Below are 15,224 nucleotides of genomic sequence, written 5' to 3' on the forward strand. Positions count from 1 at the left end.
TAAAATGTGTGTTGTAATTGTATGACTATTAAAACAAAATAAAACTCTGGACCCTCAATTATTGAGAACGTTACCAAACTTAATGATTCCTTGACGTATGACAACAACTGTCATTTATCTACTTGTGATTTCCTCTTGTGACTTATATCTACAGTTTCAAAATGAAATACATCAGGAAACATTTTAATTCAAGCTGAGTTAAATTGAGCACAAGATTCTTCAGTTCTTTTGAGCTTCCTGCATCAGCCATGGATGAGTCAATACCCTCTGATACTTCAGTGAACCTATTTTTCACAGTGAGTGCAATCTTTCACATAGCCACTGGTCTATATAAAGAACAGTTATAGGGCCTTCCTGAAAGACCTTCTCTACTTCTAATAAAGAAAGCGTATATGTCCTGTAATTTCAAGAGGTAACAGGATCTACAGGGGCCTCTCTGTCTCCTCATAGTTAATGTTCTGTTTATATCCCATGACTTCACTGGGGCACAGTATATTTAGATAGCACATTGAGAACATACAGTAGGTCAGGTTCGAGGGCATCAGAACTGCAGTGTGCTGAGGAAGAGAGATGTGTGAACTAAACAGATTATGATGGTACTCTATCATATACATGAAAGCATCCCTATCTGAACAGCAGATCACAAGGCAAGAGCACTATGCTTTTAGGGAGTTTGATCAAGCATTTAAATCAAATACACACACACACACACACACACACACCCACACACGCACACACACACACATACACGCGGACAGACACAGGCCTGCTCTTGGCCAAGGTTTACAATGAAGCAGCCTAAGCCAGTGAGCTGGACAGTTAACTGTCTAAGCACCACAAGCTGGTGTATGAAATTACCTGTCAAAAGTCTGTATTTTGTGAGCTGTGAGTAAAACTCAGTAAAACTCATCCTTAAAGATGATTCACAATTATATGTAGGATGTTTAAATGCTTTTAATAATTGCGCGATTGCGCAATTAAAAAAAAAAATGTATTATGGTTTGGCCAGCTTATTGCACTATTTATTGCGCTGTTCAATTTGAATTGTCTGGTGATTGGCAGCCTTGGTGTACAGCTGTTCACACTAAAGGAGCATGACTTGCAACATCAGCCGCTACAAGCTGTTACAGGATTCTGCTAACAGGATGCACTCAAACAAGTCCTTTATAATCTTTTATAAGATTCCTGGTGTTTTAATGCCTTTTGGCATGAGTTGGTAGTTTAGCTGAAGGACGCTAGGTAACCCTCTGTTACAGCAGGTCTCTGTGGCTCCTCCCATCCTCTACAAACACGACTAGAATCCAAACAAAACAAGGGTGCCTAGCAATTGGTAAAATTAAAAGTTCCTCCCTTTAGTGAACTCCTAAAACAACTTCAGCCAACAGATGTAATTGTACACAGACTATTTGAATGAATGGCATTTTAGAGATGAGACACGGAGTCACTGTTTAACGTTACATGCTGTAGAAAATGTTCCAGTGCATGGTCTGGTAAGTGCAGCACATGAAATAGTGGTTGAACTACTGTGAACCTGATGGTTGTCAGTTTAAATCTCCCTACAGAATTGCCCTGTTAAAAAAAGAACTGTCTTGTTTAAAAAAATAAAATAAAAACTGTCCTGAAGTAAAATCCAGTTGGACTGAAACTAACTGAAAAAGCGTGAGCATTTACGATCCTACCTCTCATGACCTCTGTCTTCTCTCAGGGTCGGCCAGGACCTTTGGGGCCGATGGGGCCAAATGGACCTGAAGGGTTTGTGGGAGGGTCGGGGCCCTCAGGACCCAAAGGAGACAAAGGCCATGTGGGACTCAGGGGACCCTCCGGACCGAAAGGAGACAAGGTGAATGTCCCGCTTAAGCTGCGTCTAGCGTCTCCGTTTCGCCAGTTTGATCTTGGTGACTGTTCCCTGTTTATGTGGAAATTAAATGTGTGCTCTGTGGAGGAAACATTCAGCCCCAACCATTACCTGTGTTTGTGTCCTCAGGGGCCAATGGGTGTGCCAGGTTTCCCGGGAACTGACGGTGTTCCAGTAAGTATAGCCCTGACCTCAGCCTCTCTCAGCACTAACCAGCCTCTCATCTACATGTGACCTTGCTGGCACGGTCCGTTTCTGATCCACAGCAATCATGCACAGGCCTGCCTGTTGTGCTGGTGTAGGAGTATAATGGCTGTGTTTTTCTGTCCAGGGTCCTGCACCTCACACACCTGTGCTTTTGTGTTCTGACAGGGTCACCCTGGGCAGGACGGGGGCAGAGGACTTCCAGGAATAGACGGGTGCAACGGCACCATCGGCGACCCAGGTCCCAGGGCTGGGGATGGATTGCCAGGCCTGCCTGGTGTTGTTGTGAGTAGCAAGATTCTAGAGTAGCAATGATGGGCAGTGCCTGAGAATCATTTACTATGGTGCCATTTGTTCCAGCCTGCTGTCTCAAAATATGTGTTTTTATGTCTCCTTTCCTCCCGTCGTTTCCCTCCCTCCCCCTCTCTTCTGCTCTTTGTTTTTTTCTTAATATAGGGGCCACCTGGTCGGAAGGGTCAGAAAGGAGAGCCTGTGTTCACGGGACTGGGCAGAGGCGCAAGGGTAACTGCCCCATTTCTGCACTGAATGTATCTTCATTGACGAGCATGGCCAGTCCTCGCTAGCATATTGCCGTTGTCATATTTGGGTCAGATTCACACTGTGTGCGTTCTGTATTTTAGAAGAAGAATGATGATCCACCAGGGATCATCACAAATGCATGACTGCTGGTGCAGTCATCAATCCTGCTCTGTAGTTACTGCCCCATTTCTGTGACATGGGTGTAAATCACCTGCTGTTTCCATCCTGAAGGAAGGAGGTACGTGGGCCTGGCTCCTCCTGTCAGTACCAGGCAGAGATGGGCTCTAGGTCCAGAAAGTTCTATCAGCCCCAGAACTGTCTTCCATCCATCATAAACCCTCTATGACCCTCTGGCCTGTTCCACTGAAATAAATGGGCATAAGTGATGGGCCCCGTGTGGTAATAGTGCCTGTTACATTCACATAATAAATCTCTCCTGTCTGAACAAGTTTGGCTTGGGAAAATCCCAGCTTTTGCCACCACCACGATGAATATTAACACAAGGCACACCACCTGAGCCACTTCCATTTTAATTCTGTGCCTGGGGCAGGACTTGTAAGTGAAAATGAGGATAGGAATGTTTATTTCAACTAGAATTGTGACTAGGACACTAACAAATGTCTCCGCCTCAGTTTACAGTCTCATGCTGTTTTTTTAACTCAATTGTTTGTACTTTTTTTATGAGAAGTGCAGAATCCAGGGCTGTTGGCAGTCCTCCTCCACCACTGGGTCTGATATTGTGCTGTGCAGTGGGAGTATTTAGATTGCCACTGTGAAGGCATCCCACATTATTTAATTTAGGCCGCTAGAATTTGTGTTGTAATTTAGTGTAAACTTATCTACTGTTTCTTGCAGGGAGAGCCTGGTTTGCCTGGACTGGATGGTCTGATTGTAAGTGACATTGGAGTGAATGTTTCTTTCTCATTAAAGTTTCTGGACTGAACCTGAAATTTTAGATCTCTCACTGTCCCAAGGGTGGAAATGTCAAAATAAAATGATGCTTAAGTTTTTGCAGCCGTGTCCTACTTATGAAAGAATGAAAAATTAATGAAAATTTTAAAATATCTTGAGGGTGTTTGAAATATCAAACCACTTACTTATACAAGAGCATCCATGCATGGTAGCCCTGATGTTGCAAACCTTTATTTTCTGTGGCATACCATCTAAATCTCTGTCTCTTCTGCTCTATGCAAAATTGCTGCAATATATATGGCAGTTCACCAAATAAAAGAGAGGACTTGGGCTGGTTCTGATGTCTCTCTGTCCGTCTGCTTTTTTCTTGCAGGGTCAAAATGGCCCGAGTGGACTCCCTGGGCAAATGGGTCGGAGAGGTCAAGATGGATACCCTGTATGTGCCTCAGTTATATTCCAGCTGTCTCCAAGCCTCTCTCTATTCATTATGCCATAATTACTCTTTCATTTAGAAACAGTGGAGTTGGGAGCAATTTCTGGACTTAGTAAATATTGTGTTTCCAATTGTGTGATATATATACATGAAATAAATTGTCTAATTGACTCCTCTTGTGTATTATTGTATTATTGTACTACTGTAGAAAGTAAAATGGTTGATGCATTTCATGCCTGTTTGCATTTGCTTTAATGTACTCCACCTCTGCCCCTTCCTCAGGGTTTCCCTGGTCCTTCTGGTCCACCTGGTCCTACAGTAAGTACTGAAGAAGCCGGAGTCCTGGGCTGCTAATAAGACTGGGCAATACATTTTTGGAACATAGTGGATATTGTCCGTACAGTGGCTGGACCACACTATCCCAGTCTCTCATTCTGTGTTCTCTAGCTACATGTAGTAAAGCATAAATGCTGAGTGGTCCCATTGGGAAGGGTTCTGGTAATTCTAATGGCAGTATTTTCCTGGTATGGTTTAGGTGCACTCATGCCCTCAGAAGACAAAGTCGATGTCATTAATTACTTAATGAAATTGACTTGTTGGCCTTGTCCCATGCATGTCCACCATGACAAATTGTCAGTAAATGGTTTGAGGAGCATGATACTGTTGTTAATATATCATGGCCATGTCCTCCACCAGATCTGAGCCCAGTCGAGCATTCACAGGGTATTCTGGAATGACAACTGACAAGTGGCAGCATTTTCCAGTTCCGTCAGCTTAGCTCTTTGACAGTTGATTGAATTTCTCATAAAGTGATGGAGTCCTATTAGTCCTGCAGAATTCCAGAAAGGTTCTGTGCCATAGGGCACATAAAGCAGTACTGTGCTGTACTGTCACATCATTGTTTTGATGCTTGCTCAGAAAACTTGCAGGCCCATCTCTGTTGCTGTTACTATTCAGAAGTACCAGCATCATTTTCCTACGACAAAATCTTGGCTGATTATTTTGCATGTCAGTTACTGTGGACTTAGGATGGCACTGATGAACAGGGCTGTTCAACAAGCAGTGGGCTTTATCACTGTCAGTGTGACTGGCAGTTTGGTAGCCACCCAAAACAGTGCATCCTCTTGTTTTGCAGGGGAGCCCCGGTGTGGGTTTAAAGGGGGAAAGTGGAGACAAGGTAAGAACTGTATTCAAATCAGCTCAGAAAACATTCCCCTCCGTTCCACATTCACATACACCTATCCAGGCCTAGATCTTTCCATCATTAATGTTAGCTAAATCCTGTTCTCAGGGAGCTATAGACAGTACAGATACCATCTCTTGGTCTGAGTTTCAGTGAGACCCTGATTGAAGTCGTTTTAGATCGTCCTACTTTTTTTTGCTTTTAGGGAAACTGTCATCACCAGCCCCATTTACTTGGATAGAGTACATGTGATCCTTACTGGACTCATGTGAACTGTTAGTTGAGTTAACGCTGAGCATTTTACTGCGTGGTTACCATTACACTGGCTGACTCCTGCTGGTCTGTCTGTGCATGTGCGTGGTGTGTATTTATGTCTGTCTCTGTAATCGGCTGTGTCTGTGTAGATCTGTCCATCTGTACCGTACATGGGGTTGCATGCGGGTGCGATTGATTCTTGGTGATTACTAAGAGGGCTTTCATAGGGATACACGCCTGGAAAAATCTTCAGTGTCTGCTTGCTTTACACTGCATGGGACTGCATTACTGGGTGTATCCAATGCCAGATCCATGATTAGTTTAAGTGATATATAATTCATATTAATTGTAATAGGCTGTAAACAGTAGCTGTAGAATCTGTCTATGAAACGTTATTATAAACAGCAGATTTCATTATCATATTGATGATATAGTATGTTATACTTTGAGATATTGGTGAAATCCCATGCAGACACTGAAGCCCTCCAGGAAGTGTAATGCCTTTATTGTGGAGAAAGGTGTTTTAGTCCTTGTGTGTATGGTGTCTTAGGTCCCATCCTATAAGAACTACAAGTTCCATCCTGTCTTCTCTTTTTTCCTTCTCTTCCGCACGTCTACCTCAACATGCCATGTATTTTTTTTCTTTTTTGGAGTTTGACTAGTGTCACTGTGATGATTGCAACCCTTTGACTGACTTACCCATATGGATTTGCATTGCCCTTCTGGGAATTTTACACTAAACTATGCACACCTATAGCACCTTGGGTTTCTTGGTGTAACAACACTTCATTTTGCACTCTTAAACTGTCACTACTAATGGAATGTTTCTTATTTTCACTGGCACTTAGTTTCATGGCAGTTCAGAGATTTGTGGCCCAAATGAAAAACTAGTCAACAATTAAGTCTTAAGAAAGACTTAAAAGCCTGTGTCCATTCCCCAGATTCCACTGGACAAATAACTAAAAAATAAGTAAATTGTGAAAATGAAGGACCCATTTGATCTGTGAGCTGCCATGCTGTTTGACAAGGTGAATGGTCTGTAATTGGTGCTGGAATCACTTGCTCCCACCTTCCGTGTGACTTTATTTTCCATTGATCTCAATTGAAAGGGGAGTATCTTGGGAATTGCAGTTTTTCCCCATTTACAAACAACAGTGATTACTAACAGTCATCATCAGTCAAAACACCATCTTTTCCTCTGTGCATGGATCTGCTGTTCACCCCTAAACACTAATTGCAAGCCTTGTGAAAAAGGACTACTTTTGAATGTAAGGCTTTTGAAATGTGTATGTTTAACAGAGGAGACCACATTGAGTGAGACAGAAAAATAATGTAACAAGTTTTCCTTAAATCTGGGGCTGAAAACTCAGGCTGGGGCTCGAGTAATAGTATCACTTTGGAAGGGTAATGTTTTTGTTGGAATTGATTATAAATCATTGTATTCATTTGGCTTTGTTGTTAAAGTTTTGAATAACTTCATGTGTATTTTGGTAAAATGTGCTCTCTATTGTTTTCTGCTTTTATCTAATAATGGCCTGTGGTAGTATAAAGTGTAGGATCTCAGTGATAGACATCACACTGTATTGGTAGGATGTTCCCTGTAGTAGACAGGGCGTACTTGATCTGTACATCTGAACTGTATCGAATATGAACTGTTTTACCAATTAGTCACCTTTATGAGAAGGATGCATACTAACTGGTAATATTTGGCTGAGTCACCTCATGCCATAGTGACACATTGAGTGGACACAGCCGTGCTTCAAGTTAGTGATGTAAAATTGTTTATTTCCAAAGGGCACACACTCTGAAAGCAGAAGAGTGTGGATTCTTTCTTTCTTTCTTTCCTTCTTTCTGATTCTTTGTCAGTCCCACTTCTTTTTCTTGCTTGCCCTCTTAATCTCTCATCCTCTCTTCTTTTCTCATTCTTTTACTCTCCCTGTTGCATTCAGTCTTTTTCTGCTTGCTCTTTGTCTCTCTCTCTCTCTCTCTCTCTCTCGCTCCTGCTGTCTCATGTCTCTGTCTCTTGCTCTTTGTGCCTGGTGAGGAGCTCCGCGGAGATGGGGTGTGTCCTCCGTATCCCCACCCCTGACTCCTCCCCTGGTGCACACCAATTGGCTAACGACTGTGTTCCTCTGGATCCCAGGGGGACGCGGGTCTACCCGGACCCCCAGGAGAGCAGGGGGATGACACGCTAGTAGGCGCAGCTATAAGCACTATCTTCAAAGGAGATAAGGTAACACAGAGGGGAGCAGTGGTTCCAGCCCAGGGAGGTGTGCTAGCAGGGGTACAGCAGGTGGGGGGAGGGGGATGTGCAGGAGAGAGGACATGTCTGATGCCACACACCACACACAGCAAGGGGTTGCATACATTTTTGCCCACCTGCCGGTAACAAAAATGGGATATATTGATTAATAATCCCATTAATATAGTCTGCCTCACCTCTGCCTTGTAAAATGGATTTGTGTCCCTTTCCTTCCTCCATCCATCTCCTAATAAAACTGCAATTATAAATGGAGTTATTTTTATTGCTGTTCAGTGCCAAATTGAAATTTATATCCCTAACATTGATTAAAGTTCTCTGCTTTGTGGTATGGTTGATTTATGCTGTGCCAGGAGCAAGGCTGCTGTGATTCCGACTATACAGATGTACTGCAGGAAACTCAATAGATTAAAAGGCCACAGGGTCTTGATAACAAGAGGTATGTGGTGGTAGTGGGGTGTGGGTAGAGGGGTAACACAGCTCAATGTTGCAGATACTGTGTGTGTGGTTCTACAGTGCAAGGCTGGATTGGTACCTGGCCCCTCATGTTACCTCCTGCCCTGTTCCCCTCGTCCCACCCACCCTACTGCCCTCCCTGGGGTCACACACAGTCTTCCAAAAACCTGCATCCTCCACCAACCCTCCCCAGTCCCCACCCCCACCCCCACCTTTTGCCATGTAAAAACTCTCTCTTCCTTGGTTACCGTATCCAGGGAGACGTGGGCCTGCCCGGCGACCCAGGCCTCCCACTGGTCAATGGAGTGGTGGAGTTTGTGGGCTTTCCTAAAGGAGACAAAGGAACTAAGGTTTGTGAGAATGCGGTCCGAGTTCCAGGGCGCGTCCTGTGCAGGACCTCCCCCAGCAGCAGCTCGGTTCCGGGGCTGAGGCTGGGCGGGTGGAGCCCCCTGCTGGTCCAATGCCCGTTTCCTTCAAATGGGATGGCAGGCTAATGGATCACAGTCCTGGCGTCCTGCTGTCCCACCGTCTCGCTGTCCCCACCACCATCCCAATGTCCCTCTCAGGCCCCCAGGATGTCCCTCTCTGTCTCCTCCTCTTGAGACCAGGGGGACTGCTGTGGTTTTATTATTTTCGGTTTGTTCCTTTGTATTTCTTGTGCAGGATTTCACAGATTTATTTTCTTGGGGAGGGGGGGTAGTAACATTTATTTTGAAGCTATCGGCATAGTGCGTTTTAAGAATGTACTTTATTTTAGAAAATTATTTATGGTTCTGTGTGAGGTCTTGTATTGTGTGAAAATATATACAGTCTTAAATAACCCAACAGATTAATGAACTGGTAAGTGCTAAGAGAGTCATATGTGACCTTGTTTTATCCATTTGAAAGGGAACATGTTATTCTTGATGAGGCTATTTTCAAGCGTGTCTGCAGATTCATTGAGATCTCTATTCATTCTGCAGTGCACTTTGTGCTTAAACATGTGGAAGGAATTTACTGCCATTTTATTCCTACATTATTCATGGGTTATTGTGACTGACAAAATAATTTTGTTTAAGCAAGAAATTACACTTCTATAAATGTGCTTCTCTAAGTCATTATTTATTACTAAAGGGCTCTCACTCTGACTTTTAAAAGATGGTAGAGATATGTGTGTTTGCATATTTGTGTGCATTCTAGCCAGTACTCTTGTTGTATAAATGAAATGAAACAATATATGCACATATTTGTTTCATCGGCTGCTTTTTACTGGGTGGGGGTGGGGGAGGGGAGTGCAGGGGGTTGCACAAATTAAAACAATTCTTAAAATCAACACAAGTCTGTTATTTAGCAATATTTACCATATCCAGTCTTTGCAGAACTTACTATAATTCAGATTAAACATACGCTCTATGCAGTAAATGCGCACTGCTAACAAGGCATTACCATCTGTTCTCTGTTAGCCAACTCAAGGTAGCCTGTCAAGATTGATTATTGTTAAGGCTGGGTGTTTGTCATGGTAAATATTGGCAGAAGTTCCAGAACGGTCACAACAAAGTTGTTGAAAATCATGGAAAACTGGAAAAAGCAGAAGAAATCACAGAGTTAAATATTTATTTATGAAACAATTGAAATAACTTGAGGAACTGTGGCAACAGTAAATCGAAGTTTCAAGAAAATCCATAGCCAGTAACTGGCTCGTAGGAACAGACTATGAGTGAAATACATTGATAAGCTGGTGCATTTACATATTTGCTTCAGTTGGTACTGCACAGAAAGAAAGAGCATAAAGAGCATGCTGTTTTGCATTTAATTTGACAGGACGTTGTTAAGAATAGAGCATGCTCAATTTGTATTACTGAAATAAAGCACAGTTACTGTGTGTCTATTTTTACCTCTTCAAAGTTTGTTTCTGTCAGGACCACTGTCATCAAAGTAGAACTTTATTGACAATAAGGCAATACAGTTATGTTTGGCGGTATGGCTCTGTTCTGGAGCTCTCCCGCCAACCACGCAGCCCGCGTGGATTAGGCCGGGAGGCCAGCAGCCAAACCCCCCTAGAGGGGTACACACAGAACAGATCCAGCAGCAAAGCAAGTTCTTAACACATAGGGATGGAGCAATGCAATTTCTTAACACATAGGAATGGATAAATGCAAATTCTTGACGCATGGGGATGGAGCTGGGGTGGTGGAGGGGATTTACGAAGCAACGTGCAGCGCTTGCATGCAGGAGGAGCAGCCGAATGAGTAGAGGGAGGCTGTTTAAGTAGACCGCCCTGTTAGTGAATGTACTGTGATAGGCGAACATCACTCAGCTGAGCCATCAGCTGATTCAGCCGGAGCGCTTGACTCTCGTGGCCTGCCAGAACTACGCGATGCTCCATTTTTGTACACTGTGTTGTACATGGCTAAGTTTGGTCTTTGATGGAGCGCCTCTTATCACTGAATGTAACTGTAATGGAGGAAGGACCGCCGAGCATCAATGTTGTTGACAAGGGCCGTCAAACACCTGATTCCAACAACTGACAAGGACAGGAATCTTGATCCCAGCCTATTCAAGAATCTGTATACATTGGATCAGTTTGTTTCTCCCAGCAGTATTGTTAAAATGCGAATAATACTGTTGGCTACGTTAAGGTTGACAATTACCATCCAAAATTGCTGAAAATCGTGGAAAGCGCTAAAGGTGGAGGGAATCACAGAAATTGAAAAAATCTGTAAAGTCGTGGAACTGCCGAAAAAAAGGCTAAAATCACAGAATCCGAGACACCTGTGACTTCCGACAAACACCCAGGCTTAATTATTGTATTAATTTACCTTGGTATTTATTTCGCTTTTTGTTTAGAGTTTGGAAGTTTCCTCTATGTAGTGTCATAACAGATATATTTGTCTCTCAGGTAAAAAGGTATAAATAAATATATTGTTATATAGTTTTCATTTAAAATAATTTTGTTCAATTTTATCTGTATTGAATTCATAATTATTGATTTAGCTGCTGGATGTTTCATAAGAGCATGCACCAGATTTCCCAGGATGTGCTCCTGCAGTAAATGTAATACATCACTGAAAGCTTTTGCCTGCCTATTACTTTACTTAACCATTATCCAAACGGATACATGCAGCCAGTCATACTGTTCAGATGGTAAGATAAAAAACACAGATCCAAGTTACTTGAAATAATTTAGGAAGCATTGGGTAGCACTGCTTTGGGATACAGCTTGTTTAATTTATGTGAACTAAGATAGCCAGTATGTTTCTTGTAACTTGACCCAATTTTGATACCAGCACTTTTAATGGCAGGCCTAGATTTTGCAAGTTTGAGTTAATGACTTATAGACAGTGCTTTGTATGTGCGAGTAACTTGGCTTTATTGTACATTGAAAACATGTTTTCTTCAGATTATAGTTACAATGAATAGAGACCTGGGTTTCAAGGAAGAATTTTCTGAGAGAAATTTCCTATCAAGCCGTGATGTCATCAAAATAGCTTTGTCACTGGAAATTTAAATGAACGAAAGTGTATGGCTTGCGTATATTATGTGTACAGTGGTTCCAGTCGTGTTTTCCAAGGAACAGAGGACACAACTGGATGGAAATACTGTTTACTTCTTTACAACATGATTTAAGGATAGGCTTGTTTGTATCTTCTTGAATATCTTATGGGTTTCCTTGGGTTTTTAGATGCTGTCGGGATTTGCTGATTGTGAAGACCATTCTGTGGGCTTTCTTATTCTTTTTCTTCTCGATTTTCACTGTTGCCATCTCTCCTTTTTTCTCTCTCTTGCTCTCTCTTTGCTAGGGTGACATTGGTTACCAGGGGATATCAGGTCAGCCAGGACTACCAGGACCACCGGTAAGAATCTCTTTATTAATTGGTGGAATAGTACTGTCCGGGCAGTTGGGTTTGGTTTGCACTTACCAAAATTGTATGATGTCATAAGGAGGGACATTTATTTTCAGGGCCGTTTTGGATACCCAGGCGAGGTTGGTGAGAAGGGAATTCTGGGATTGCCAGGAGGACGGGTATGAAGCTGTTTAAATTTCTTAATCTCTGGCATAGTGTGGATCTCCTCCTCCCCACATGTGAGAATTTTCTGTTTTTCTAGTGTGTGGCCAGTTCTAGGCATAGGGTGGTGTACAATTAGAGAGGGTGCATACATCTGGGGACGGGGGGAAAAACAAAGGGGGCAAAACATCCATGTGGTGTGTTCATGATATTGGATCCCCCCCCCCCCCCCCCCCTTCCGGTCCATCATGGCTAAATGCCTCCCCCCAGTTTCCAAACGTCACCTTCACCCACCTCATTTGTTGTCTTCCCTAGGGTGGAAGAAAGTCTTGAGCTGTCCCTATGGAAGACAGCTGTATTTTAATTCCAATCCTGGATTATAATCGGAAGCCCCCTTGAATGTGCCATGTTGTCACTCTTGGTGATGTTTGTCCTTTCATGTTTTTTGCCATTTGATCTTTCAGGGTGCTTCTGGTTTGAATGGACCTCTTGGGCCACCGGGCATCAAGGTAGGACATTTAAAACATCTGTTGCAGTGCTGTTTTTCATGTAAATTCCTCCTCTCTGTAACTGATGCAAATATTTGCGATTTCTCCCAACCAGGGGTTACCTGGGAGCCCTGGCTTGCCTGGATATCCAGGATATCCTGGATCTAAGGTAAGTCTGTAGGGGTACAATCAGAGCAATGTATGAATGGCTCTATCGTCACCCAAGAACGGGAGGATTTCAGTTGGCAGGAATAATAGCGTGTTATCATACACCACTGACCCCCCACGAGTCCGCCTGCTCAGCCACAGGTGGGGTGTCTTCCTATGACTCATGTCTGCAGGAGCCTGGCTTGTGAACTGCAGTGTGATAAGAAGAGGCAGCACCCTCACTTGCATATGCACATGACTGTCTCTTCTGTCCTGATCCATATTGGAGGTTGTGGTACTGAACACTGTGGTACTGATAAAAAAATATGATAAGGGAGCAAAGTGATAAAACAACAACACAGGGTTTATGGACTTCGCCGATGACCAGTGGGAAACACAGCAGTGATTTTGATGTGAAACAGAGCTGTACAGCAGTGGCTGAAGGCCAGAGTGAAATCAATACAGTATGTGATGTTATTCCTGCTTACCTGCAGGGAGAATATGGAGATCAAGGATTTCCTGGACCTCCTGCATTTGCTGATGGGCAAGGGGTGTCTGTCCAAGGTATTGACCATGCTGAGCCCTTCCCAACACACACATACCCACCAAATGAGCCTTATTGAATTCTTAGCTGAAATTCTTGCTTTACATCATTTTAAGAAAATACATATCCATCTCCAAACTGCGTATATCCAGAATAAAACTGTATCAAACTGTTTGCAGCCCCAATGAAAAGAGCAACCTGGAAAAATCCTAGGTGACTCTTGTGTTGTGTCCCTTAGTTTTCTTTGCCCACACAGTTGCATGACCGGCCTCTGACCTCTGATTGGCTCTAGGTTCCCCCGGAGACCCAGGGATTAGTGGCTTACCAGGTCCTACTGGTGACCAGGGACCATCAGGGTTCCCAGGACCACCTGGACCCCCAGGGCTCTCGTCCCCCCTCTCAGGTAAAATTCTGCCCCACTTCGGCATAACACAAGTCACATGTTATTATAGCAGTGATGGCGTGCTCCTCTCTCCCACCCCTGACCCGCCACCCCAATTTGTTTTCTCAGGTCGACCAGGGAGGGACGGGTTCCCAGGTACCATTGGCCCTAAAGGAGAGAAAGGGAACCCAGGACGCCCTGCCTATGGCACTGAGGGGCGCACAGGGTCCCCAGGCTTTCCAGGCCCTCCGGGGCCTCCAGGGCCAATAGGAGAAAATCGTAAGTATTTACCAAAGAGCACCATTGATGACAGCCTATTCAGTTATCTTGGCACTGATGAAGAAATTCTCATCTGAGTTGATGTTGCGCCTGGTGGAGTAAGAGTACTATATACGTTGCAATACTGACATTTAATAAACAATATCCGAGTGGCATTGCATAAAACAAAGGCATGATGAACAGAAGAGTTTGCTTGTTCTGGTATGGCTGTTTAGAGTTCATTGCATATCCCAGAGACCGCACCCATAGTATGCTCGTGTTGTAGGAGGGTTTGTACTGAGCTGTATGTCAAGAGCTGGCAGGGGTAACTCCCTGTCCCCCCCCTCCTCACTGTGCAGCAGCCTGTGTTCCCTGTCTCCTCTGTGTTATCATATCCCCCAAAGGGCAGATGCTGGAAGGTATCCCACTGAGTGGGAATACTGCCCCTTTCAATGCAGTATTTGGTCCCACAATTAGAAAATAATTAAGGCATCAGGAAAACATTGAAACTAACCCATTAAACACTTTGTCCCGGAGTTTGTCTCCTCCTTTAAGTGGGCAATCTTCCGTTGTGCGAGAAGACCGCCCTTTGCTAAGGCAGGGGACCCAAACCCTTGCCTGGTTTACTGGGTCTGAATTGGCTCCTGTTTTTAAGGCGCAAGCACAAGCCAGCAGACCATATCACATCCAGAACCAGTGTTGGCCACACCCGAGGCATGATGCCAACTTTGGTCTGTTCCTGCCAGAAACCTCAAAGTAAAACATAAAGCCCCTGCAGGCACTCTCTTATTGAACCCTCCCCAGTGTGCACTGTACCGAACAGCTTAAGATCCACCATGGCTTTTTAGGCTGACTGGGGTGTAGATTAAACTGGCTTAAAATTAAAATTAGATTAAAATGGCTGTCGATGCCTTTCTCTTTCATTCAGTGTCTTCTTCTTTTGACTGCAGATATTCTGCTGAAAACAGTGCAATGTAATAACCCAAAGTGGTTAAAATTTGTCGAGTGATTTTGTACTTGATGGCAGGTCACTGAATGTGCTTTGAACCCTTATCCTGTTTGAAAGACTCAACAAGCACCTAGACAGCTGGGGTTTGTCTTCCAAAGTACTCCCTCTCTCACTCTCCCACTTCAGGACCACTGATCTGTGAACAGTCCTCAGCAAGTGTACCCGTGGGAGCTGTTAGGAATGTAGCCAGGATGTGAGAAGCCACTCCCCACAGAAGTTGCTTTTCCATAGTCTACCACCTGGTGTCACTCTTTCCCTCAAAGTGAAAAAATAAAATCTATAGAGGGCTCCCTTCTGTTTCCCTCCCCTTTC

At 43.8% G+C, this 15,224-nt stretch overlaps 1 protein-coding gene across 5 annotated transcripts in view; it reads left to right on the plus strand.

Moving 5' to 3' along the window:
• The window catches only part of col4a6 (collagen, type IV, alpha 6), a 94,630-nt gene that overhangs the window by 55,118 nt on the left and 24,288 nt on the right, over positions 1-15,224 (plus strand). For 3 of the 5 annotated variants that reach the window (XM_035408605.1, XM_035408606.1, XM_035408607.1), the window contains exons 5-21: positions 1,706-1,840; positions 1,985-2,029; positions 2,228-2,344; positions 2,516-2,581; positions 3,455-3,490; positions 3,885-3,947; positions 4,227-4,262; positions 5,080-5,121; positions 7,526-7,615; positions 8,356-8,448; positions 11,878-11,931; positions 12,039-12,101; positions 12,549-12,593; positions 12,688-12,741; positions 13,214-13,283; positions 13,556-13,666; positions 13,775-13,924. In XM_035408605.1, coding sequence (XP_035264496.1) covers positions 1,706-1,840; positions 1,985-2,029; positions 2,228-2,344; positions 2,516-2,581; positions 3,455-3,490; positions 3,885-3,947; positions 4,227-4,262; positions 5,080-5,121; positions 7,526-7,615; positions 8,356-8,448; positions 11,878-11,931; positions 12,039-12,101; positions 12,549-12,593; positions 12,688-12,741; positions 13,214-13,283; positions 13,556-13,666; positions 13,775-13,924 — 1,270 coding nt within the window. The remainder of the gene's footprint in view (positions 1-1,705; positions 1,841-1,984; positions 2,030-2,227; positions 2,345-2,515; positions 2,582-3,454; positions 3,491-3,884; positions 3,948-4,226; positions 4,263-5,079; positions 5,122-7,525; positions 7,616-8,355; positions 8,449-11,877; positions 11,932-12,038; positions 12,102-12,548; positions 12,594-12,687; positions 12,742-13,213; positions 13,284-13,555; positions 13,667-13,774; positions 13,925-15,224) is intronic. The other 2 variants (XM_035408609.1, XM_035408608.1) reach the window with 2 other exon arrangements.

The sequence above is a fragment of the Anguilla anguilla genome, chromosome 3, assembly GCF_013347855.1.
Source record: "Anguilla anguilla isolate fAngAng1 chromosome 3, fAngAng1.pri, whole genome shotgun sequence".
NCBI classification, from domain to species: Eukaryota; Metazoa; Chordata; class Actinopteri; order Anguilliformes; family Anguillidae; genus Anguilla; species Anguilla anguilla.